Source organism: Hemitrygon akajei, chromosome 7, assembly GCF_048418815.1.
Source record: "Hemitrygon akajei chromosome 7, sHemAka1.3, whole genome shotgun sequence".
NCBI classification, from domain to species: domain Eukaryota; kingdom Metazoa; phylum Chordata; class Chondrichthyes; order Myliobatiformes; family Dasyatidae; genus Hemitrygon; species Hemitrygon akajei.
Genome location: NC_133130.1, coordinates 130126414 through 130149762, shown reverse-complemented (window position 1 = coordinate 130149762; position 23349 = coordinate 130126414). Strand labels below are relative to the sequence as shown.

The 23349-nt window shown below is 41.8% G+C and overlaps 1 protein-coding gene across 12 annotated transcripts in view; it reads left to right on the top strand.

Annotated features, from left to right (window-relative positions):
• ep400 (E1A binding protein p400) overlaps window positions 1-23349 on the top strand; it is a 223349-nt gene that overhangs the window by 64818 nt on the left and 135182 nt on the right. For 11 of the 12 annotated variants that reach the window (XM_073051939.1, XM_073051949.1, XM_073051946.1 and 8 more), the window contains 10 exons: window positions 1283-1698; window positions 6395-6697; window positions 8073-8258; window positions 9056-9196; window positions 17416-17497; window positions 17628-17677; window positions 18427-18478; window positions 18967-19056; window positions 21821-21937; window positions 22069-22274. In XM_073051939.1, coding sequence (XP_072908040.1) covers window positions 1283-1698; window positions 6395-6697; window positions 8073-8258; window positions 9056-9196; window positions 17416-17497; window positions 17628-17677; window positions 18427-18478; window positions 18967-19056; window positions 21821-21937; window positions 22069-22274 — 1643 coding nt within the window. The remainder of the gene's footprint in view (window positions 1-1282; window positions 1699-6394; window positions 6698-8072; window positions 8259-9055; window positions 9197-17415; window positions 17498-17627; window positions 17678-18426; window positions 18479-18966; window positions 19057-21820; window positions 21938-22068; window positions 22275-23349) is intronic. The other variant, XM_073051940.1, reaches the window with a different exon arrangement.

The following is a 23349-nucleotide window of genomic DNA, read 5'->3' as shown; positions in this document are numbered from 1 at the left end:
CCCCTCAACCTTCTACGCTCCAAAGAATAAAAACCTAACTTGTTCAACCTTTCTCTGTAACTTAGGTGCTGAAACCCAGGTAACATTCTAGTAAATCTCCTCTGTACTCTCTCTATTTTGTTGGCATATTTCCTATAATTCGGTGACCAGAACTGTACACAATACTCCAAATTTGGCCTCACCAATGCCTTGTACAATTTTAACATTACATCCCAACTCCTATACTCAATGCTCTGATTTATAAAGGCCAACATACCAAAAGCTTTCTTCACCACCCTATCCACATGAGATTCCACCTTCAGGGAACTATGCACCATTATTCCTAGATCACCGCATTCCTCAATGCCCTACCATTTACCATGTATGTCCTATTTTGATTAGTCCTACTTGATTAGTGTAGTCCTTTGATTTGTGCTACTTATTTAATTTATTTTTCATAAATACAGTACTGTACATAAATCATAGACACATATACTGGGTCCCTAAAGACTTTTATGTATTACACTATACTGCTCCCACAAAAAAAAAGAAAATTTCATGACATGTGAGTGATGATAAACCTGAAGCTGATATGGGTTTCTATTGTGGGCTGTGAGTGGGAAGGAGGCAGGGAGAGGGAAATCATGACTGGGAAAAGGGGAAGGGAGAGGGGAGGGAGGCATTCTGTAATGATCAATAAACCAATTGTTTGGAATCAAATGGCCTTGCCTGGAGTCTCGGTGCTGGGTGCGGCTACTTCTTCTGGTACTTCTTCTCTATCCCACTGCGGTCCACCCTCGTTGTTCCCAACATTCTTTGCTTCCTCCACTTTATAAACTTGCTCTTTGCTCCACATTGACAAATGCAACATAGTGTAAAAGTCTTAGGCATCCTAGCTATATATATGTGCCTAAAACTTTTGCACAGTACTGTATAGTGTACTTATTGCAATTTATAGATTTTTTATTATGTATTACAATTTTCACAGCATATGCTGGTGAGGTTAAACCTGATTCTGATTGATTATTGAAGGCATTATATCCTGAATTGGACAGCTAACTGCTACCACTGCCTAACCATTGTTTTATGAAGACCTTACATAACCTCCTTCCTTCTGCTTCTTTAGAGCCTATGATTATGTAGTTTCGACGTTAGGAGGTGTTTCAAAGCCTGGCACTGTGTGTGGATATTTTTACATTTTGCTGATAGCATTTGTTCACCATTTACTAGATGTAGTTGAATGAATTCAGACAAGAACAAGCATCACTGACTGCATGTCCTTTGTGTTTAAACGTCTCTGCAGGTGGAATGCCACCCACTCCTCAGACGATACAGCTCACGGGCCAGAAACAAAGCCATCAGCAGTACGATCCCTCCAAAGGGCCGCCGGTGCAGAATGCTGCCAGCCTGCATACGCCTCCACCTCAGCTGCCTGCCAGACCTACGTCTATACCGTTGACCCCAATCCCAGCCGCCATTCAGTTGGCACAACAGCACATGGTTGAAACCCAGCTCCAGCCTCAACCCATCCTCCAGGCTCAGGCCCCGGCTCAGAACCTCCTTCAGGTCAAGAGCCAGCCGCAGCCCATTTCCTTGTCTCAGTCTCAGACTCAGCTCCAGTCTCAGCTCCAGCAACAGGTACAAGCTCCTCTTCATGTACCAATGCAAACTCAGCCATCAGCACAACTTCAACAGTCACAAGCACACCCTCCACAACAGGTAAATATTCTGCCTCTTTGGATCAAATGTACTTGTGGCAATGAATAATGCTTACTGTGCAACATAAATAAACTAGATTTCAGCTTTGTTATAATTTAGAATGCATTTGCATTTTATACTTTGCTGTTTTAAAAACAAAAGCTGCTTTTATGATCTTTCTGGTTTCCCTCTTGCCCCTTCTCTTCTCACCTACCTATCACCTCCCTTTGGTACTCCTCATTTCCTTTCTCTCATGGTCCTCTGTCCTGTCCTATCAGATTCTTCCTTCTCCAGTCCTTTACCTTCTCTGCCAATCACCTCTCAGCATCTCACCTTATCCGCACTCCACCCACCCATTCACCTCACTCCTCACCTGGCTTCACCTACCACCTTCTAGCTTGTACTTCCCCCTTCCTGCCACCTTTTTATTCTAGCTACTTCCCCCTTACTTCCCAGTCCTGATTAAGTAAGTAAATTTTTCCTGCAGGCATACTCAACAACTCTATAGAATAGTAAGTATAACAGGATCAATGAAAGATCAGCCAGAGTGCAGAAGGCACAAACTGTGCAAATGCAAATATAAATAAATAGCAACAAATAACGAGAGCATGAAATAACAAGAGTCCTTAAAGTGGTATCATTGTTTGTGGGAGCCTCAATAGATAAGTGTAATTATCCCCTTTTGTTCAAGAGCCTGATGATTGAGGGATAGTAACTGTTCTTTAATATGGTGGTGTGAGTCCTGAAGCTCCTGTATCTTCTACCTGATGGCAGCAGTGAAAAGAGAGTATGGCTGGTTGGTGGGTATCTCTGATAATGGATGCTGCTTTCCTACAACAGCATTTCATGTAGATGTACTGAAGGGTCTTGGCCCAAAACACCAACTCTTTATTCCTTTCCATGGATCAGGAGCTGTCAACCTTTTTTTTCAAATGCCTTGGACCCCTACTGTTAACCGAGGGGTCTGTGGACCCCAGTTTGGAAATTCCTGCCATAGATGCTGCCTCCCCTGCGGAGTTCCACCTTGTGTGAATTACTCTGGATTTCCAGTATCTGTTGAATCTCTTGTGTTTATGTTTTTATGACCTGCAGCCCAAACTATTTCTGGTTTCCAGTTTGAATGCAATGAAAGGCATTGGAGTTGATGCACTAAGGTGGCATGCAGTGTAACTGTGGATGATTGTCTTGTGTTCATGAGACCCTGTTCGAAATCGATAATATAAGATGCCACCGGCACGTTTCCCTTATTTGGTGGCACAACAGGCGGTGGGGAAGTTGCATCGACTCAATTATAGTGAGGATTAGACCTCAAGCTGCTGGAAGCTGTACCTTCAATTTACCGGACATGTTGCTCAGGGTGTTGGGCTACATATGTGTGTTTTTTTTTTTGCATGACTATGTTTGTTTTTGCTCACTATTTTGAATGTGCTGTGTATGTTTTGCAGCTTGGCCCCAGAAGAGCGCTGTTTCATTCTTTTGTATCCATGTACATTTGAATGATAATTAAACTTGAGTTGATTTGATACTGATTTGATCTTGGAATCTTGACATAGTAACAACTGATCTAAGTCCATCAAATCTGTGTGTATGGAGAGACAAGAGAGTGCAGATACTGGAATCTGGAACTGGAAGTTCTGGAGGAACTTGGCAGATCAAGGGGGAGGGAAGGAATTGTCATCGTTTAGGGAATAAATCCTGCACAGGACTGGGGGTAGAGAGGCAAGATGGCCAGAATAAAGAGAAGGGGGAAGTGATGAGACAGGAGTCTGTGGTGATTGCCGGGGTGTAAGGTGACAGGCAGTTTGTGCTGGCGAGGGGAGCAGAAGTGGAGTTGGAAAACTCTGGTAGGTAAATGTGGCAGCAAGGGAGCGTAATGGTACCACAGTGCTTCACAGTACAGGTGACCCAGATTCAGTTCGCTCCACTGCCTCGAAGGAGTTTATACATTCTCTTCATAACTTCAGGGTTTCCTCTGGGTGTTCTGATTTCCTTCCATGGTTCAAAGACATACCAGTTGGTAGGTTAATTGTCGTTGAAAATTGTCCTGTGATTAGGCTAGGATTAAATCAGGGGATTGCTGGTCAGCATGACTCGAAAGGCCAGTAATTAACTAAATAAATAATATAGATTATTAATAGATTGAGGCAGACAAGATGGGGAAAATCTGTCAGTTCTTTGGTAGAACAACAATTAATCCCACATTATTTCTCTTTTCCTCCCAAAAAATACAGGTTTAAAAAATTGTTTACACATTAACTTGGGTGGCGGGATAGAGATGAGTCTCTACCAAAGGGGATGTAAGGCACTCCTTCCCTCCACTAACCTGCAGGTCACCCTTGGGCAAGGTGTTGCACCTGCTTAGCCCTCCCCCCTACTCCCCTGATCAGGGTCACATGAAGCCAAGGGAGCAGGTGATGGATGGTCGTATGAGCATCCGGTACGTATCACAAGTTCTGGTTATGTGACCACTGACAGCAGGCAGACAATCTCTGAAGAATATTGATAATGGCTGGGGTTACCCGTCTTGTAAAGAAATCACCCAGAAGGCAGCGATGGTAAACCACTTCTGTAGAAAAATCTGCCAAGAACAATCATGGTCATGAGACCACGATTGCCTACATCATACGACATGGCACCTAATGATAATGATGATGATGCATCAACTGTTTAGCAAAACCTTATTTGAAGTCTTGAGTCCATAGTCACCATCTTTCAGATTTGACATTCCAAATCTTAACCATTGTATTAAATTAACATTCAGCACTAAATAATACTAAGTATTTTTTCTGAAGCTGCTGGAAATGTGAAGTTTGAAGTACATTTATTATCAAAGTATGTATATCATATACAACCTTGAGATTCATCCTCTTGCAGGCAGCCATAAAACAAAGAAACACAATAAAATTCACAAAAAGCCCTACAAGCATCCAATCTGCAGAAAAAAATTGTGTAAACAATTAAAAAAAAGCAACCATACAATACCCCAAACATTGCCCAGAGTGTCCCTGCAATTACGGTAAGTCCACAGCCACGTCGCTAGTTCAGAGCTGCAGCCAGTCATGGAGCTTGATGACTGCAGGCCATAGCTGCTGAGCCAGCTTCAGCACTGAGGCGAGTGCTGATGACTGCAGGCTGTAGCTACAGAATCAGTTCAGTGCTCAGGTGTGTCAAGCCTCACAGAGTAGTGAGCTGAATATCAGTTTGTCCTTCACCCTCTGCCTCAGTGCCTTAATGCTAGACACTTAAATCAGCTAAACTTTGGTTCGTATTTTGCTCTTGGGCCTTAGCCCCACTGCTTCAATCCAGCCTCGAGTTCACTCCAACAATTGCTACCACGGCTGTACCTGCATACTTGAGAGTCCAGTTGGCTGAATATTTCAGGAAACCACAAAAATACCAGCTCGTATCAAAAGTACACCTAGTGGGAAATTATAGGCTGTGGTTTGCAGTGATTACAGTACTGAAAAAGTATATTTAGTAGAACTGTTAGTTGTATTTTTAGCTGCCTGCAAAGCATCGCTGACCCACGCTATCTTTGCAGGAAGAGATTATAGAAGAAGGTGACAGAAATACGAAGTGGATCAGGCAGTGTTTGTAGAAGGAGAAACAAATTCAATTCTTTGTCAGAATAAGAAAAAATTAGAGATTTGGGCTAAAGGTTTTAAGTTTCAAACTTACATAGTTTTGTATAATCAGCCATTCCATTCTTGTAGCTCATTTTTTAGCATTAGGGTTTTAACTCTTCCACTGGCAAGTCTGTTTCATTCGTCACCTTTTCCCCACCTACATCACTTATTGTAGAGTCAGTGTGTGATTAAACATGGAAACAGTTCCAGTGACCCCACACTGACTATCAAACACCCATTTATACTGACTGTAAACTACCCCTTTCCTCAGACTCGATCACAAATTGGTTTTCCAATTTCATTGCCCTGTCTGGTCCTTTGGCAATTCAAGATTGCTTTATCTCATTTCCTGCACACAAGTGTAAGGAGAACAAAATAATTGTGTCTCAGATCCAATGCAGCACAAAAAAAACAATAAATAAAGAACACTATCAATAATTTAAAAAAAGATATAAATACATTAGAAAGCTTATATTCATAGATTTGATGGCATGATAGCATAGTGGTTAACACAACACTTTACAGTACAGGCGACTTGGGTTCAATTCCTGCTGTTGCCTGTAAGGAGTTTCTATGTTTTCCCTATGAGCATGTGGATTTCCCACCGTCCAGAGACCCACTGGTTGGTAGGTTAATTGATCATTGTAACCTGTCCTGTGATTAGGCTAGCTTTAAATCGATGGGTTGCTGGCAGCGTGCACTGTACCTCAATAAATAACTAAGATTGTATGTCTATGATGTGATGCTAGGCTGTTCATAAGGTGACTGATGGGAAACAAAGTAGTGGTGGAGTTAATGGGTGGAGGAGTTGATCAACCTTACCGCTTGTGGAAAATAGTGATTTTTCTTTCCCTAGTTATGAAATACTTCCACATATGTCCCTCTCCTGTAAAACTTCAATGAAATTCATTTTGGATTTTCCTTCCCCCCCCCGATTTGGTATCAATTCCGTGTTACATTGCCCTGCATCCTTCAGATATGCTTGTGCAAGTGTTTTGGCAGTGTAAGCAGTCCAATTTACCAGTGACGTTGCAGCTTGTGTAGAATACGTGGATTTCTCTTTGTTGTGTGTATTCTTTTATTTCATCTAGACTGTGACGTTGATGCGATCAACAAGTGAGACCGGCCAAGCATGCCAACGACTGATAGCCAACTCACAGCCTACCTCATCTGCGCCACAAGTGACCCTTTCAGGGACAGTTTCCTCTGCTCCTGCACATCAGCCGTTGACTAATCGGCCATCATCGCCCATTTTGCAGTCCAAGCCTCAAGGGTTGGTTAGCTTATCTGCTATAGCACCGCCGAAGGCCCAAGTGGTACTACAGAATTCAACACTAGCTTCACAGGAAAACACTACGAATGCACAAGATAAAGTTGTTGAACAAGTCAAACAGGTGGGTACGGTGTTTGTAGTTCGGGCCTTTAACTGTGTCTCAATTACAGTGTTTGTCAACAAGAAGAATGCAAGAAGTGAAGCAGGTTAGGCTATTCAAATGCTCCATGTTTAGTAAGGTCATGTCTTTTCATTTATCTTACTAACCCTTTATCCCTTGCATTCCTTGGTATTGAAAAAACTTAAACAAGAAGGTGGTTAAGAAAGCATATGGCATGCTTGCCTTTATTAGATGAGGCATTGATTTCAAAAGTCAGAAGTTATGTTGAAAGTTTATAAAACAAGTTGGGCCGCAACTGGAGTATTGCCCCATTAGAGGAAGGATGTCAGGGCTTTGTGGAGGGTGCAGAAGAGGTTTACCAGGATGCTGCCTGGTTCAGAGGGCATGTGTGATTATGAGAGGCTAGATAAATATGGGTTGTTTTCTCTGAAGTGGCAGAGCCTGAGGGGAGATCTGATAAAGATTTATAAGATTATGAGAGGCATAGATAGAGCAGACAGCTAGTATCTTTTTTCCAGGGTTAAATATCGGATACCAGAGGGCATGAATTTAAGGTGAGGGGGTAACTGCACAGGAGATGTAAGGTGTGAGTTTTTTTTCCCCCACACAGAGTGATAGGTACTTTTTCCCAGGGTTGAAATGTCTAATACCAGAGGGCATGCATTTAAGATGAGAGGGGGTAATTTCAAAGGGGGTGTAAGGAGTAAGTTTTATGCTTCGGAAAAGCAAAAAGGGGATTTGCACATTTTATTTTGTTTGAAATACGGGTATGTTTAAATGTGGATGTTGCTGGAATGGCATTTATCCGTGTTAGGCCTGTGTCCCTCTGAGCCTTTCCAATCCAAGTACATGTCTAAATACCTTTTAATAGTTGTTTCCACCACCTTCTCTGCGTGGGTAAAATATTACCCCTTGGATCTGCCTTGTATTTCTTCTTTTTCACCTTAAACCTTTGCCCTGTACTTTTAAATTGGGGAGAAAGAATCTGACTATCCATCTTATCAACACCCTTCATAATTTTATAAATCTCCATAACAAAGGTTCTCAGCTGTTTTTTTATGCCTTGGACCCCTACGTTTATCAGAGGGGTCTGTGGAACCCAGGTTGGGAAACTCTGTCCTATCAGGTCACCCTCAGCCTTTCCAATGAGAAGAAAAGCATTTTATCTAATTTCTCCTTATAACTACAGCTGTCCACACAGCAGATAACATCCTTGTGATTCTCTTTGCATACTCCCTATTGCTCCAACACTCTTCAGGTAGTGTGGTAACTCAAACTGTACTCTGTGATGTAAATACTCGAGTTTCCAAAGTGAGCCTGCACTTTGCCCAACCTCTCATCTGCCTGTATCCTCCTTCACTCGTTTCACTATTAGGAAAACCAGATACACCAAAGGATTTCAGAGCTGAGGAAAGAAGGGTTGTGGTCAATGAGAAGGCTACCACGACTCCAGGAAGCACCCCGGCCAAAATCTCACTGGGACTACTTGCTGGAAGAAATGCAGTGGATGGCGGCAGATTTTGCTCAAGAAAGGAGGTGGAAGATGGGCATTGCCAAAAAGGTAATTGTGTGTCCAGCCTCAAAGAACCGAAGAATGTGTGTTTATACATTCTTGTATGCCTTCCTCAGATACCAATATAGTGTAGCAGTTCACATGACACTATTACAGCTTGGGGCTTTGGAATTGGGAGTTCAGTTCCGGCCTCCTCTGTAAGCAGTTCTTGTATTTGCCCTCATGATCGTGTGTGTTTCTTCCGGGTGCTCTGGTTTCCTCCCACAGTCCAAAGACGTGCTGGTTGATAGGTTAATTGATCATTGTAAATTGTCCCATGATTAGTTAAATAAATGGGTTGCTGGTCGGTGTGGTTCGTTGGGCCAAAAGGGCCTGTTCTGTACTGTATCTCTAAATAAATAACACATCCAACATCCGTTGAGGTGCATTGGCTGATGTCATATTGGGAAGCACAGCAATTCAGTCAAAGTAAATATGGGTTGAAATTAAAGTTCCAAGTAAATTTATTATCAAAGTACTTGTATGTCACCATATGCAACTCGGAGATTCATTTTCTTGTGGGCATACTCAATAAATCTATAGAATAATAACCATAACAGAATCAATTAAAGATTGTCCAACTAGGGCATTCAACCAAAGTGCAGAAGACAACAAACTACAAGTACAAAAGAAGAAATAATAACAACAAATATAAGCAATACATATTGAGAACATGAGCATGGGAGGAAAATAATGTTTGGAAGTATTATTGGTAATAAAAGTATTAAACTTAATCATTGTTCCTTTTTATGTTGTGTGGAAATACAGATTTTGCAAACTATTCAGCCATTGTTTTTTGTAACCAGCTTGCACGAACTGTTGTACGTCATCACGAAGAACAGAAGCTGAATGAAGAACGAGCCAAGAGAGAAGAACACGCCAAATTAAGAAGAAAAGCGGCCTTGGTCGCAAGAGAAGTGTTGCACTTTTGGCGTAATATCGAGAAGGTAAAATATGTGAAGATTTTACAATAAAAAAAAACATTATTTAATCCCAAATTGGATACATTCAAAGTAAAATTTATTATCAGAGTACATACATGCTACCATATACAACCCTGAGATTCTTTTTCCTGAGAGCAGACTCAGCAAATCAAAAGAATAGTAACTAGACATAGGAACACTGAAAGATCAGAGTGCAGAAGACAACAAAGTGTGCAAGTACAAATATAAATAAATAGTAATAAACAATTGAGAACATAAAATAACAAGATAAAGAGCCTTAAAGTAAGACCATTGGTTGTGGGAACATCTCAAGAGATGAGTGTAGTTATCTTTTTGTATTCAAGAGCCTGATGGTTGTGGTGTAGTAACTGTTCTTGAACCTGTTGGTGCGAGTCATGTGGTGCAAACCTTCTATACGATGGCAGCAGTGAGGAAGGAGTAGGGCCTGGGTGGTGGGGATCTCTGATGATGGATGCTGCTTTCCTAGAACAGCATTTCATGTGGATGTGCTCAGTGGTTGGGAGGGCTTTACACATGATCTAAATCCACTACCATTTTCAGGATTTTCTGTTTAAAGGTATTGGTGTTCCCATACCAGGCTGTAACGCAACCAGTCAATACAGTTTTCACCACACATCTATAGAAGTTTGTCATGGTTTTTGATGTCATGCCCAATCTCTGCAGAATCCTAAGGAAGTAAAAGTGCTGCTGTGCTTTCTTTGCAATTACATTAACATGATGGGTCCAGAACTGGTCCTCTGAGATAGCAACACTCAGTAATTTAAAGTTACTGTCCCACTCCACTTCTGATCCTCTGATGAGGACTTCGTTCATAGACCTCTGGTTTCTGTCTCCTGAAGTCTACAAGTAGTTCTTTGCTCTTGCTGAAATTGAGTGAGAGGTTGTTCCTGTATGCCAATTCATTACCACCTTTGATATGGCCCACAACAGTGGTGTCATCAGCAAACTAGTATATGGTGTTGGAGCTTTGCTTAGCCACACAGTCATAGGTGTAAAGCGAGTAGAGCAGGGGTCTGAGCTGTTGGAGATTGTGGAGGAGATGTTCTAGTAAGTGTAGATGTAATGTACAGATCCATTATTTCACTTGAAGTGTTAATGTTAGTGACTGACAGCATGTGTGAGATACTTTGATTGTGAGAAGTTTTGAATCAAAGTGAAGTTTAGCCATTATGGTGCCGTTTGCCTCTGTTATTGACACTTGATCATGTACTTTATGGTACTTACTGTGCATCCTCAGTTAATAACACTCACTATGTTTAGATCTTAAGCTCTGTGCTTCCTTCCCAAAGCCCTTCTGCCTTTTCTTCTTCAATATGTTCCTTAAAGCTTTAGCTAATTGATAAACAGGAAATTCTGCAGATGCTGGAAATATTATTTCATGGTACATATTAGTACCAGTGACATGCGAAGGAGGAGGTCGAAAAGAGAGAATTTAGAGAGCTAGATAGCAAGCTGAAAAGCAGGACCTCCAGGGTAACAATTTCTGAATCGCACTCTGTGCCACGCACCATTGAGACCAAGAGTAGGATGATTAGGCAGATGACTGTGTAACCAAGGAACTGGTGCAAGGGGCAGCGTTTCAGATTTGTGGATCATTTGGATCTCTTCTGTGGAAAGTATGACCTATACAAAAGGGACAGGTTACACCTGAACCCGAGGGGGTCAGTATTTTTGGGGGCAGGTTTGCTAGAGCTATTGGAAAAGGTTTAAACTAATTTGGCAGGAGGATGAGAACTGGAGTGATAGGGCTGAAGAAAGGAATGTTGGTTTACAAACAGGTAGTGTATAGTGAGACTGTCAGAAAGGACAGGCAGCTGATAAGCGTAAAATTGCAGTCAGTGGATGGCTTGCAGTGAAAAAGTTGACAAAATTGAAAAGGGTGACCAATACAAGACTGAAGCTGTTATATTTGCAGTATAGTGAATAAGGTAGATTAAGTTGTGGTACACTTAATGATTGGTATATATGAGGTTGTGGGTATCACCGAGTTATAGCTGAAAGACAATTGTAGTTAGAAGCTTAATATCCAAGGATACACCACCTATCGAAAGGACAGGCAGGTAGGCAGAGGAGGAAGAGTGGCACTACTGGTAAAAAATTAAATCATATCTTTAGAAAGAGGTGACATAGGATTGGAAGATGTAGAATCGTTGTGGGAAGAGCCAAGAAGCAGCAAGGATAAGAAGATCCTGATGAAAGTCCAAATAGTAGCCAGGATGTGGTCTACAGATTTCAGTGGGAGATGGAAAAATATTGCAAAGGCATTGTTATGTTAGTCACGGGGAATTTCAATATGCAGATAGATTGGGGAAAATCAAGTTGCTGCTGGATCCCAAGAGAAAATTTGTGGAATGCTTCTGAGATTTGGATAGCAGTAACAGGATAAGGGGAAATCATGCTTGACTAATCTTCTGGAATTTTTTGAGGATGTAACTATGAAAATGGACAAGGGAGAGCCAGTGGATGTAGTGTACCTGGACTTTCAGAAAGCCTTTAATAGGTCCCACATAGGAGATTAGTGGGCAAAATTAGAGCACATGGTATTGGGGGTAGGGTACTAACGTGGATAGAAAATTGGTTGGCAGACAGGAAACAAAGAGTAGGGATTAACAGGTCCTTTTCAGAATGGCAGGCAGTGACTAGTGGGGTACCACAAGGCTCGGTGCTGGGACTGCAGCTGTTTACAATGTAGATTAATGATTTAGATGAAGGGATTAAAAGTAACATTAGCAAATTTGCAGATGACACAAAGCTGGGTGGTAGTGTGAAATATGAGGAGGATGTTCGGAGAATGCAGGGTGACTTGGACAGGTTGGGTGAGTGGGCAGATGCAGTTTAATGTGGATAAATGTGAGGTTATCCACTTTGGTGACAAGAACAGGAAGGTAGATTACTATCTGATTACGGTGTCAAGTTAGGAAAAGGGGAAGTGCAATGAGATCTCGGTGTCCTTGTTCATCAGTCACTGAAAGTAAGCATGCAGGTAGAGCAGGCAGTGAAGAAAGCTAATGGCATGTTGGCCTTCATAACAAGGGCAGTTGAGTATAGGAGCAAAGAGGTCCTTCTGCAGTTGTACAGGGCCCTGGTGAGACCATACATGGAGTATGGTCCATACATGGAGTTCTTGTATGGTCCATACATGGAGTTCAGTTTTGGTCTCCAAATTTGAGGAAGGACATTCTTGCTATTGAGGGAGTGCAGCGTAGGTTCACGAGGTTGATTCCCGGGATGGCGGGACTGACATATGTTGAAAGATTGGAGCGATTGGGCTTGTATACACTTGAATTTAGAAGGATGAGAGGGGATCTGATTGAAACATATACGATTATTAAGGGATTGGCCGCGCTCGAGGCAGGAAACATGTTCCCGATGTCCAGAACCGGAGGCCACAGTTTAAGAATAAGGGGTAGGCCATTTAGAACAGAGTTGAGGAAAAACTTTTTCACCCAGAGAGTTGTGGATCTATGGAATGCTCTGCCCAGAAGACAGTGGAAGCCAATTCTCTGGATGCTTTCAAGAAAGAGTTAGATAGAGCTCTTAAAGATAGCGGAGTCCAGGGATATGGGGAGACGGTAGGAACGGGTTACTGATTGTGGATGATCAGCCATGATCACATTAAATGGCGGTGCTGGCTCGAAGGGCCGAATGACCTACTCCTGCACCTATTGTCTATTGTCTATTGTCTATTGAGATGCCTTTTTGGAACAGCTTTTGGTTGAACCCACTAGGGGATTAGCAGTTCTGGATTGGGTGTTGTGTAATGAACTGGGTATGAATAGGGAACTAAGGTAATGAAACCCTCAGGAATCATTAGTCATAATATAATAGAATTCACCCTGCAATTTGAGAGGGAGCAGCTAAAGTCATGTGTAATAGTTATACAGTCGGCCCTCCTTATCCGCGAGGGATTGGTTTCGGGACCCCTTGCGGATACCAAAAAACGCGGATGCTCAAGTCCCTTATTCAACCCGTCTCACTGCGGTGGACATTAGGACCTGGCGGTGGAGCTCTGAATCCGCAGTGTTTCTGTTCACGAAAATAATCATGATCACGATTGAAAATAAAGTGGAAATAATAAAGCGATCAGAAAGAGGTGAAACGCCATCAGTCATTGTAAAAGCGTTAGGCTACGTTGGTCAACGATCGGAACAATTTTAAAGGATAAAATGAGAAAGGCCCTGACCCGATGAAAGCTACAATTGTTACTAAGCAACGCAGTGGTTTAATTATTGGGTTTTGGGGTTTTGAGTTTTTGATCCTCCACATCAACTCGGCATGTCCCCGGTGCTGAAACATACGTTCTTAAGTGTTTTATATGCATAGAAAGCTAAAACATATACTATATACTAAGACAAATGTTTGACTAACTGACGCTAAATAATACTGGATGTACCTGCTCCGACTTACTTAGTAAGAGAACTTCAGATTTTTTTCGATACTGATTCATGATAACCCACGCACATCTTCCCATATACTTTAAATCATCTCTAGATTACTTATAATACCTAATACAATATAAATGCTATGTAAAATAGTTGTTATACTGCATTGTTTAGGGAATAATGACAAGGAAAAAAGTGTACATGCTCGAACAACAAGTGCTGGAAGAGCACTTCCAGGTTTTCTTGATTCGCGGATGCGGAACTCGCGGATAAGGGGGGCCAACTGTACAGTAGAGTAATGGGAATTATAGGGGTATGGGTGGAACTGCCCAAAGTTGATTGGAAAGAGACACTGGCAGGGATGACAGCAGAGCAGCAATGGCCAGAATTTTTGGAAGCAATTAGGAAGGTGCAGGATAGATAAATCCTAAAAAGAGGAAGTATCCTAAAGGCAGGATGACACAACAATGGCTGACAAGATAAGTCAAAGCCAACATAAAGGCAATGGAGGACATATAATAGAGCAAAAAATAGTGGGGAGTTAGAGGATTGGGAAATTTCCAAAATATCAACAGGAGGCAACTATATAAAAAAAAACAAATGTGGAGGGGGAATGTTGAAATGTGAATATTAGCCAATAATATCAAAACTGATACCAAATATTTTTCCGATATAATAAGAGTAAAAGAGAGTCGAGAGTAGATAGTGGATTGCTGGAAAATTATGCTGGAGAGGAAGTAATAGTGGACAAGGAAACGGCGGACAAACTGAATACGTATTTTGCATCAGTTTTCACTGTGGGAAACGCTAGTAATATGCTGGAAGTTCAGGAGTGTCAAGGGGTAGAAGTGAGTGTAGTGGCTGTTACTAGTGGTCCTTGGGAAACTGAAAGACCTGAAGGTAGGTAAGTCACCTGGACCTGATGGACTACACCCAGGGTTCTGAAAGAGGTAGCTTTAAAGATTGTGGAGACAATAGTAATGATCTTCCAAGAATCAATAGATTATAACATGGTTCCTAAGGACTGGAAAACTGCAAATGTCACTTGATTGTTCAAGAAGGGAGGGAGACAGAACAAAGGAAATTATAGGCCAGTTAGCCTAACCTCAGTGGTTGTGAAAATGTTGGGATTGATTATTAAGGATGAGCTTTCAGAGCACTGGAAGCACAGGACAGAATAGGCTAGGCTATTCTGGCTAGCAAGGTTTAATTCTGCCTGATAAATCTGTTGGAATTCTTCGAAGAAATAACAAGCAGGATAGACAAAGGAGAATCAGTGGCTGTTGTGTACTTGGATTTTCAGAAGGCTTTTGATGAGGTGCTGCAGATGAGGCTGCTAAACAAGATAAAACCCCAGAGTATTATAGGAAAGATGCTAGTATGCTTAGAGCATTGGCTGATTGGCAGGAGGTAAAGAATTGGTATAAAGGAATGCTCTTCAGTTTGGCTGCTTGTGACAGGGGTCTGTGTTGGAACCACTTCTTTTTACATTGTATGTCAATGATATGAATGACAAAATTGATGGCTTTGTGACCAAGTTTGTAGATGATATGAAGGTAGGTGTAGCAGAGAAACTGCAGAAGGACTTAGATGAATTAGGAAAATAGGCAAAGAGGTGGCGAATAGAATACAGTGTTGAGAGATGTATGGTTATGCATTTTGACTGAAGGAATGAAAGCATAGACCATTTTCTAATGGGGAGAAAAGTCAAAAATCTAAACTGCAAAGGATGGGAGTCCATGTGCACGATTCTGTAAAGGTTAATTTGCAGGTTTAGTCAGTGGTGAGGAAAGCAAATGCAATGTTAGCCTTCATTTTGAGAGGACTAGAATATAAAAGCAAGACTGTAATGCTGATGCTGTATGAGGCACTGTCAAGGCCTTACTTAGAGTATTATGAGTAGTTTTGGGCCCTTTATTTACAAAAGGATGTACGGTATTGGCATTGGAGAGGATCTAGAGTAGGTTCATGAGAATGATTTTGGGATTGAAGGGGTTAATGTATGAGCAGCATTTGATGGCTCTGGGCCTATACTTGCTGGAATTTAGAAGAAAGAGTGGTGATCTAATTGAAACTGATTGAATGTTGAAAAGCCAAGGTAGAGTAGATGTGGAGAGGAGTTTCCTTTGTTGGGGGATTCTAGGACCAGAGGGCACAGCCTCAAAATATAGGGATGTTCATTTCAAACAAGAGATAAGAAAGAATTTTTTGAGTCACAGGGCAGTGAATCTGTGGAATTCGTTGCCACAGATGTCTGTGGAGGCCAGGTCACAGGATGCATTTAAGGTGGAGGTTGATAGGTTCTTGATTAGACAGGGTGTGAAAGGATATGGGGAGAAGTCAGGAGATAGGGGTTGAGAGGGAAATGAATCATCCATGATGAAATGGAGGAGCAGAGTCAATGGGCCAAGTGGCCTAATTCTGCTCTTGTGTCTTATGGTCCCATGTTCTAAACCTAGAGCAACACACACAAAATGCTGGAGCTCAGCAAGTCAGGCAGTATCTGTGGATGGGAATAAACAGTCAACATTTCAGGTCTTGATGAAGAGTCTGGTCCTGAAATGTCAAATGTTTATTCCCATCCATAGGTGCTGCCTGATCTGCTGAGTTCCTCCAGCACATTGTGTGTATTGTTCTGGATTTCCAACATCTGCAGTACCTCTTATGTATTTGATTTAATGATCTACTGTTGAATTGATTATAACCAGGCAGTTTTTCAAGAAGGATGAAGTAGCCAATAATAAATTTGCTGTTCAGCATATTAAATCCCATTAAGCCTGAAGCTGAAACTATTACTGAGTTGAACGCAGTGTGATGAGCTGATGGTGAAAATTAATAGATTTGTTTCCTTCATCTGCTTGACCCCAATAAAATATTGAAGGGGAAATGTGAAAGTCCCATTAGCCGTCTTTGCTAACTTGAAGTTTGTGTTTCATAGACAGCTCTGGAAAGCCCAGTGTGAATGGGAAACATATCTTCCTTGAACTTGCTCTGAAATTCCCCCTAAATCTCCCTCCTTTGTGAGACCTCATCTCTTGACTCTATTATCTCCATATTAACTCAGGCTTCTCTATGCGTTTGAATAGTCCTCTGTGAAACATGCTTTGGCATATTATTTTCTACAACAAATGTGGGTTAATGTAAGGAAGAAAACCTCTTGGATATGCAGCATTTTGGAAATAATCTCTGACAGTGAGAAAATATCTTTTAGACCATAAGAAACCCGTAGAGTATTGAAAGACTGAGATAGAGTGGATGTTGAGAGAATGTTTTCTGTAGTGGGGGGAGTCTTGGATCAGAGGGTACAGCTTCAGAATAGAGTAGGGTTCCCATTTTGGGGTCCATGGACCACTTGGTTAATGGCAGGTGTACATGGCATAAAAAAGGCTGGGAACCCCTGGAATAGAGGGGCATCCATTTAGAACAGAGAAGAGGTGGAATTTCTTTCACCAGATGGTGGTGAATTTGTGGAATTTATGGCCACAGGTGGTTGTGGAAGCCAAGTCATTGGGTATATTTAAAACGGAGGTTGATAGGTTCTTGATTAGTCAGGGTATCTAATGTTATGGGGAAAAGGCAAGATAATGGGGGTTGACAGGGATAATAAGTCAACCATGATGGAATGGCGGAGCAGACTCAATGTGACAAATAGCCTGATTATGCTCCTATGTCTTATGGCTGAAGACATAGGAACAGAATTAGGCTATTTGGCCCATCAAATCTGATCCACCTTTCAGTAATTTTTTTGCGGCACAGTTGCCTAATGCAGAGAATGCCTTGCGTATGGAATGGTAATAAGACTATTTTTCTCTTTAACAGGTTGTGGAAGTCAAATTGCAGCTTTACATGGAGGAACAAAGAAAGAAAGCAATACTTTTACGAAAGGGGACATCAAGCAAAGGTTAAGGAAGTACTCAGCATTTATTTAAAGTTGTTGGTTTTCCTTTTGGCAAGTCAAGGCAAAGTGCAAAATATTAAATGTGCAGTTGTTTAAAATCTATTAAATATAACATTCATTTCTTCTTTTCCAGATCAAATTTCTCTCTCTTCATGGCCTCTGTCAGAAAAGCAGAGTGACACAGTAAGTTCTCAATTGGACCATTGCCATAATGAACTATTTCAAAGTTCAAAGTAAGGTTTATTATCAGAGTACATGTATGTCACCATATGCAACCCTGAAATTTATTTTCCTGCAGGCATATTCAGCAAATCTATAGAATAGTAATTGTAACAGGACCAATGAAAGATCAACTAGAGTGCAGAAGACAACAAACTGCAAATGCAAATATAAATAAATAGCGATAAATAACGAGAACATGAGATAATGAGTTAGAGGGTCCTTAAAGTGAGATCATTAGTTGTAGGAACATTTCAATGGATGGGCAAGTGAGTTTAATTATCACTTTTTGTTCAAGAGCCTGATAGTTGAGGGGTAGTAACTGCTCTTGAACCTGGTGGTGTGAGTCCTGAGGCTCTTGTACCTTCTTCCTAATGACACCAGTGAGAAGAGAGTATGGCCTGGGTGGTGGGATTCTCTGATGATGGATGCTGCTTTCCTACGACAGTATTTCATGTGGATGTGCTCATTGGCTGGGATGGCATTACCTATGATGTTAGATCAGGATTTTTGGAATCATATAAAGTGGAATGAAGAATATGAAGACTTACCTTGGTTTCTGCTTCTTAACCTGACCTGATAGGAGACTGTTATTGTGGAAAGGTAATTCAGATCATCAGCAGATTAGTGAAAAATTGTGTTGCAATCCTTGTAATTACTTAAAATTCAAGAATCATGGGTGTCTCAGGTGACATTACATTTTTATTTTATAGGATCCATTGGGTAACGAGAGCAGAAAAAAATCTAGTGATGCTGGGGATTCAGGTTTGTTGACCGTTGGCTATTACTACTAACTTGCTGTCCGTTACGCTGCTGGTGTTTAGGGCAGCAGTGAAAGTCCTCCATCTCTGGCGGTGTTCAGAACTTCAGTAGCTTCTTCTCGGTTTTTACTGCTGTCAGCCATTCGTGGGGACTCAGGAATGCCATCACACTCAGATGTAGAAGGATTCTTCATTGCTGCTTCCGTAACAAATTTGTTTTACCAGTCAGGGTTCCAGCCCTGAGCTGAACTCCTGAACCTGGCCAATCTGTGGACCACTCTTAGCCCCTCCTCTACTCTTTGACCTATCTAACATGCGTGTCCCTACCAAGAGCCAAAGCACAAAGCCCTGGCTCCTGCACATCTCTCTGGGTCGTTGAGGCACACAGCCCAGCAAGGTTGCAGTCTTGAAGGAATCGGCTGTTGCCAGCCCTTATTTGTATTAATACCTGTCTGCAGATGGAATTAAAACTGTTACTACATTCACTTTCAGTAGAAGACTGTGAGGAAACCATTGAAGAACAGGAAGCTATTGAAGGCACTGTTGACCATCAAACTGAACTGGCAGACTTGGCTAAGCAAGGTAATCATAGCACTTTTGTTGTTAAAGTTACAGGAATCAAAGAATTACTAGTTGTGGATGAGGATGCAACAGAGACTTGCTACAAAGGCAAGTAGCAGAGTCGTATCCTCAGGGCATCTGATGTTAAGCAACCTCTTGGTTCAGTTCAAGAGTGCAAGATAATGTAAGATAAAGCCCTGGTTAGACCACACTTGTAGTATTGTGTTCAGTTCTGGTCGCCTCATTATAGAAAGGATTTGGAAGCTTTGGAGAGGGTACAGAGATTTACCAGGATGCTGCCCGGATTGGAGGATAGGCTGAGTGAGTCAGGGCTATTCTATGTGGTACAAAGGAGCACGTGAGGTGATTTGATAGAGATATACTCTGTAAGATGTTCAGAGGAGTTAGGGTGTATTCTGGAGTTAGGGTATATAGCATATATTAATTTCAACAGCAGCCATTCTGATTTGAATATGGATTGCAGATTGAATTTAAAGCACAGCCCTGAACAATGGACACAAAATACTGGTGGAACACAGCAGGCCAGGCAGCATCTATAGGGAGAAGCGCTGTCGACGTTTCAGGCCGAGACCCTTCAAAGACCTGACAGCGCTTCTCCCTATAGATGCTGCCTGGCCTGCTGTGTTCCACCAGCATTTTGTGTGTGTTGTTTGAATTTCCAGCATCTGCAGATTACCTCGTGTTTGTCCTGAACAATGGGTTTCTTGGAGCCACTGGTTGGGATCAATGGCAAACAGAAACATTTCATTTAGACCTCAGATGCCTGCATATTCATGAATGTGGCCTAGAGTCAGCAGGGATTAATATTTATTTTGGGTTTTTGGAATTTGGATGTGAGGAGGGAGGTATTTGAAAATTCTGTAATTCAAAGGAAGCATTGTAGATGCATTGTAATTACAGAATTGTCCTGCTGTTACCTTTGATCGTTATCATACAAAATGCCATGTAATATTGGGTTGGGGAGGCCTTTTTTTCCAAGAATGTTTCAATATATGCATGTTGCTTGTTTTTGCTGAATAAAACACTTCTATATTCACTAGCTTCAGTGTCTCTCTAGTGACTTTGTTCACAGTTCCAACACGAGGCATAGATAGAGTGTACAGCCAGAGAATTTTTCCGGAGCCCATACAAGAGGTGATAATTTTACAGTGATTAGAGGAAAGCATACACTAATTTGTCAGGGGGATAGGAACTGGAGTGATAGGGCTGAGGGTGGAGCAGTTGGTATTCAAATGTGCAGTGAGACTGAGACTGTGAAGGAGGACAGGTAGATGAAAGGGCAAAATTGCATTTAGTGGGATGATTTGGAGGCAAAATCGAAAAAGATGACGGATATAGGACTGAAGGTGTTATATAGGTTTCCCCCGCTATCCGAAGGTAGAGCGTTCCTATGAAACCTTTTGTAAGCCGAAATGTCGTAAAGCGAAGAAGCAATTACCATTTATTTATATGGGAAAAATTTTTGACCGTTTCCAGACCCAAAAATAACCTACCAAATCATACCAAATAACACATAAAATCTAAAATAACGCGAACATATAGTAAAAGCAGGAATAATATGATAAATATACAGCCTATATAAAGTAGAAATATTGTATGTACGGTGTGGTGTCACTTACCAGAATCGGGAGACACCAAGCCAAAATCGATTTGCAGAAAAAAATAGGCACGTACACGCATGCACACACAACTGCCCGCACAAGGCTTCATTGTCATGGTAGTCTTTCTCGGGATAAACACACGTATAAATTGGGCATCTTTTTTTTGTAAAAGCGGAAATTCTCTTTGGTTAGCAAAAACAGGTACTAATGTAGGTCTTTTGTAACAGCGAGTTGTCGTAAAGCAAATGTTCAAAAATGGGGGCTGCCTGTATTTGAATGTACATGGTATACAGAATAAAGTAGATGATCTTGTAACTCAGTGATTGGCAAGAATGACGTTGTGGGCATCACTGAGTCATGGCTGAAAGAAGATCATAGTTTGAAGCTTAACATTCAAGGATACATGTTATATCAAGAGAACAGGCAGGGCATCAAAGGCAGGAGAATGAGGTTGAGAGGGATAATAAATCAGCCATGATGGAATGGCACAGCAGGCACTATTGGACAAAGGGCCTCATTGTGCTCCAGTGCCTTGTAATCTGGTGAGGGAGATATTAGAGAGGTTTTTCTCAAGAGAGTCGTGAATGCATGGAATACCCTGCCAGAGGTGGTGGTAGAGGCAGATACATTAGGGACATTTAAGAGACATTTGATAGACACCTGAATGATAGAAAAATGGAGGGCTCTGTGGGAAGGAGGGGTTAGGCTGATCCTAAAGCAAGTTAAAAGTTGGCACATCGTGGACTGAAGGGCCTGTACTGTGATGTTCTATTTTAACAATGAGCTTAGAAGGTTGGGTGTTGATTTGCAGTTTTTAGAATCTTAAAGGGCTCAGATTGATTTGTGGAAACATTTTCCTCTGGAGAGGAAATGAAGTCACCTTAATCATCATTTTATCAATTGAGGAAATTAGAGTTAAAACAACTTCTTCACACAAGGGATCAAAATCTAGTCATCCATTCCTCAGTAAGTGATTGAAACTGAGGAATGAATGGAGTTGAGTGTGATAGGTTTTTGTTAAAATAAAGTAACAGAAGGAAATGGAGCTAAAATGATCAAATGGAATTGGGTTAACAGCCAGGAGCTTATTGAAAGATGGAGCACACCTGAGGGGCTGATTGCCTTTTTCCTTTTCTTGCAATTATTTCTTAATTTGCTTGCAGCTGAAATGCCTCTGGAAGACCTGGTTCGACAGTATGCTGGTGCTTATTCTGAAAACTTTGAATGGCCAATTCCAGATTCTTCAGACAGTGAAGATGATGACTATGAGGATGATGAAGGTACATTGTAACACCTTGCATAGTGTAAATTCTAAGTGATGATAATTAGTCTGCAAATAAAGATTGATTTAAAAAACTGGGTCTGTTGCACCTCATTTCAGTGAGGAAACTGCTGAATTTCTATATTTCAGAAATAGAAGAAGAGTTTGCCGCTGATTTTGGCTGTCTAGAGCAAGAGGTGGCGATTGATTCCTTGCTGAGTGTTGACCAGTGCAGAGTAGCAGAGCGAGTGAATACCAACCCAGTGGAAGGCAGGAGACCAAGAAAGGACATTGCTGAAGTTGCTGCTGCTGCCGAGCCTCTCCTGCCAAAGGGCATAGCTCGATATTCATCCTTGGTAAGCTTTTTTAAAATTTGTGTAGCAGAAGTAGCTCCTTCTTCAAAGAAAGGGGCTTCCCTCTCTCCAGGATCAATGCTATCCTCACCTGCATCTCTTCCATTTCACGCACATCTACCCTCACCCCATCCTCACGCTGCCAGGGATAGGGTTCTTTTTGTTCTCACCTACCACTCCAGTAGCTTCTGCATCCAGCACATAATTTTCTGTAACTTCTGCCGTCTCCAAAGGGATTCCACTGCCAAGCACATCTTTCCCACCCCCACTTTCCACTTTCTGCAGGGATCGCTCCCTACACAACTCCCTTGTGCATTCATCCCTCCCCACTGATCTCCCTCCTATTATTTGCTTTGCAGTGGAACAAGTGTCATACCTGCCCCTACACCACCTCCCTCACTACTATTCAGGGCCCTAAACAATCCTTCCAGGTGAGGTGACACTTCGCCTGTGAGTCTGTTAGGGTCATCTACTGTTTCTGATGCTCGGGGTGTGGCCTCCTGTATATCGGTGAGACCTGATGTAGATTGGGCAACCGCTTTATCGAGCACCTTCACTCCATCCAGATTCAGATTCAGTTTATTGTCATTTATAAACCACAAATACAATGCAGTTAAAAAATGAGACAACGTTCTCCGGAATGATATCACGAAAAAGCACAAAACAGACCACACAAGAAAAACCACATAACATTTGGTAATCCCCAATCCAGAGTCCAGAGAGGCTGTTGCGTATCGATATCACAAAAAGCAGGCTATCCCGCTGCCCACCTATTTCAACTTTACTTCCCATTCCCAATCCCATTCTGACATTTCAGTACATGGCCTCCTCTACTGCCAAGATGAGTCAGTACTCAGGTTGGAGGAGCAACACCTTATATTCTATCTGGGTAATCTCCAATCTGATGGCATGAGCATCAATTTCTCGAACTTTGGTAATTTCTCCTCTCTCTTCTCCTTCACCATTCCCCATTGTTGTTTCCCTCTCACACCTTCTCTTCTTACCTGCCCATCACCTCCCTCTGGTGCTCCTCCCCTTCCCTTTCTTTCATGGACTTCTGTCCTCTCCTTTCAGATTC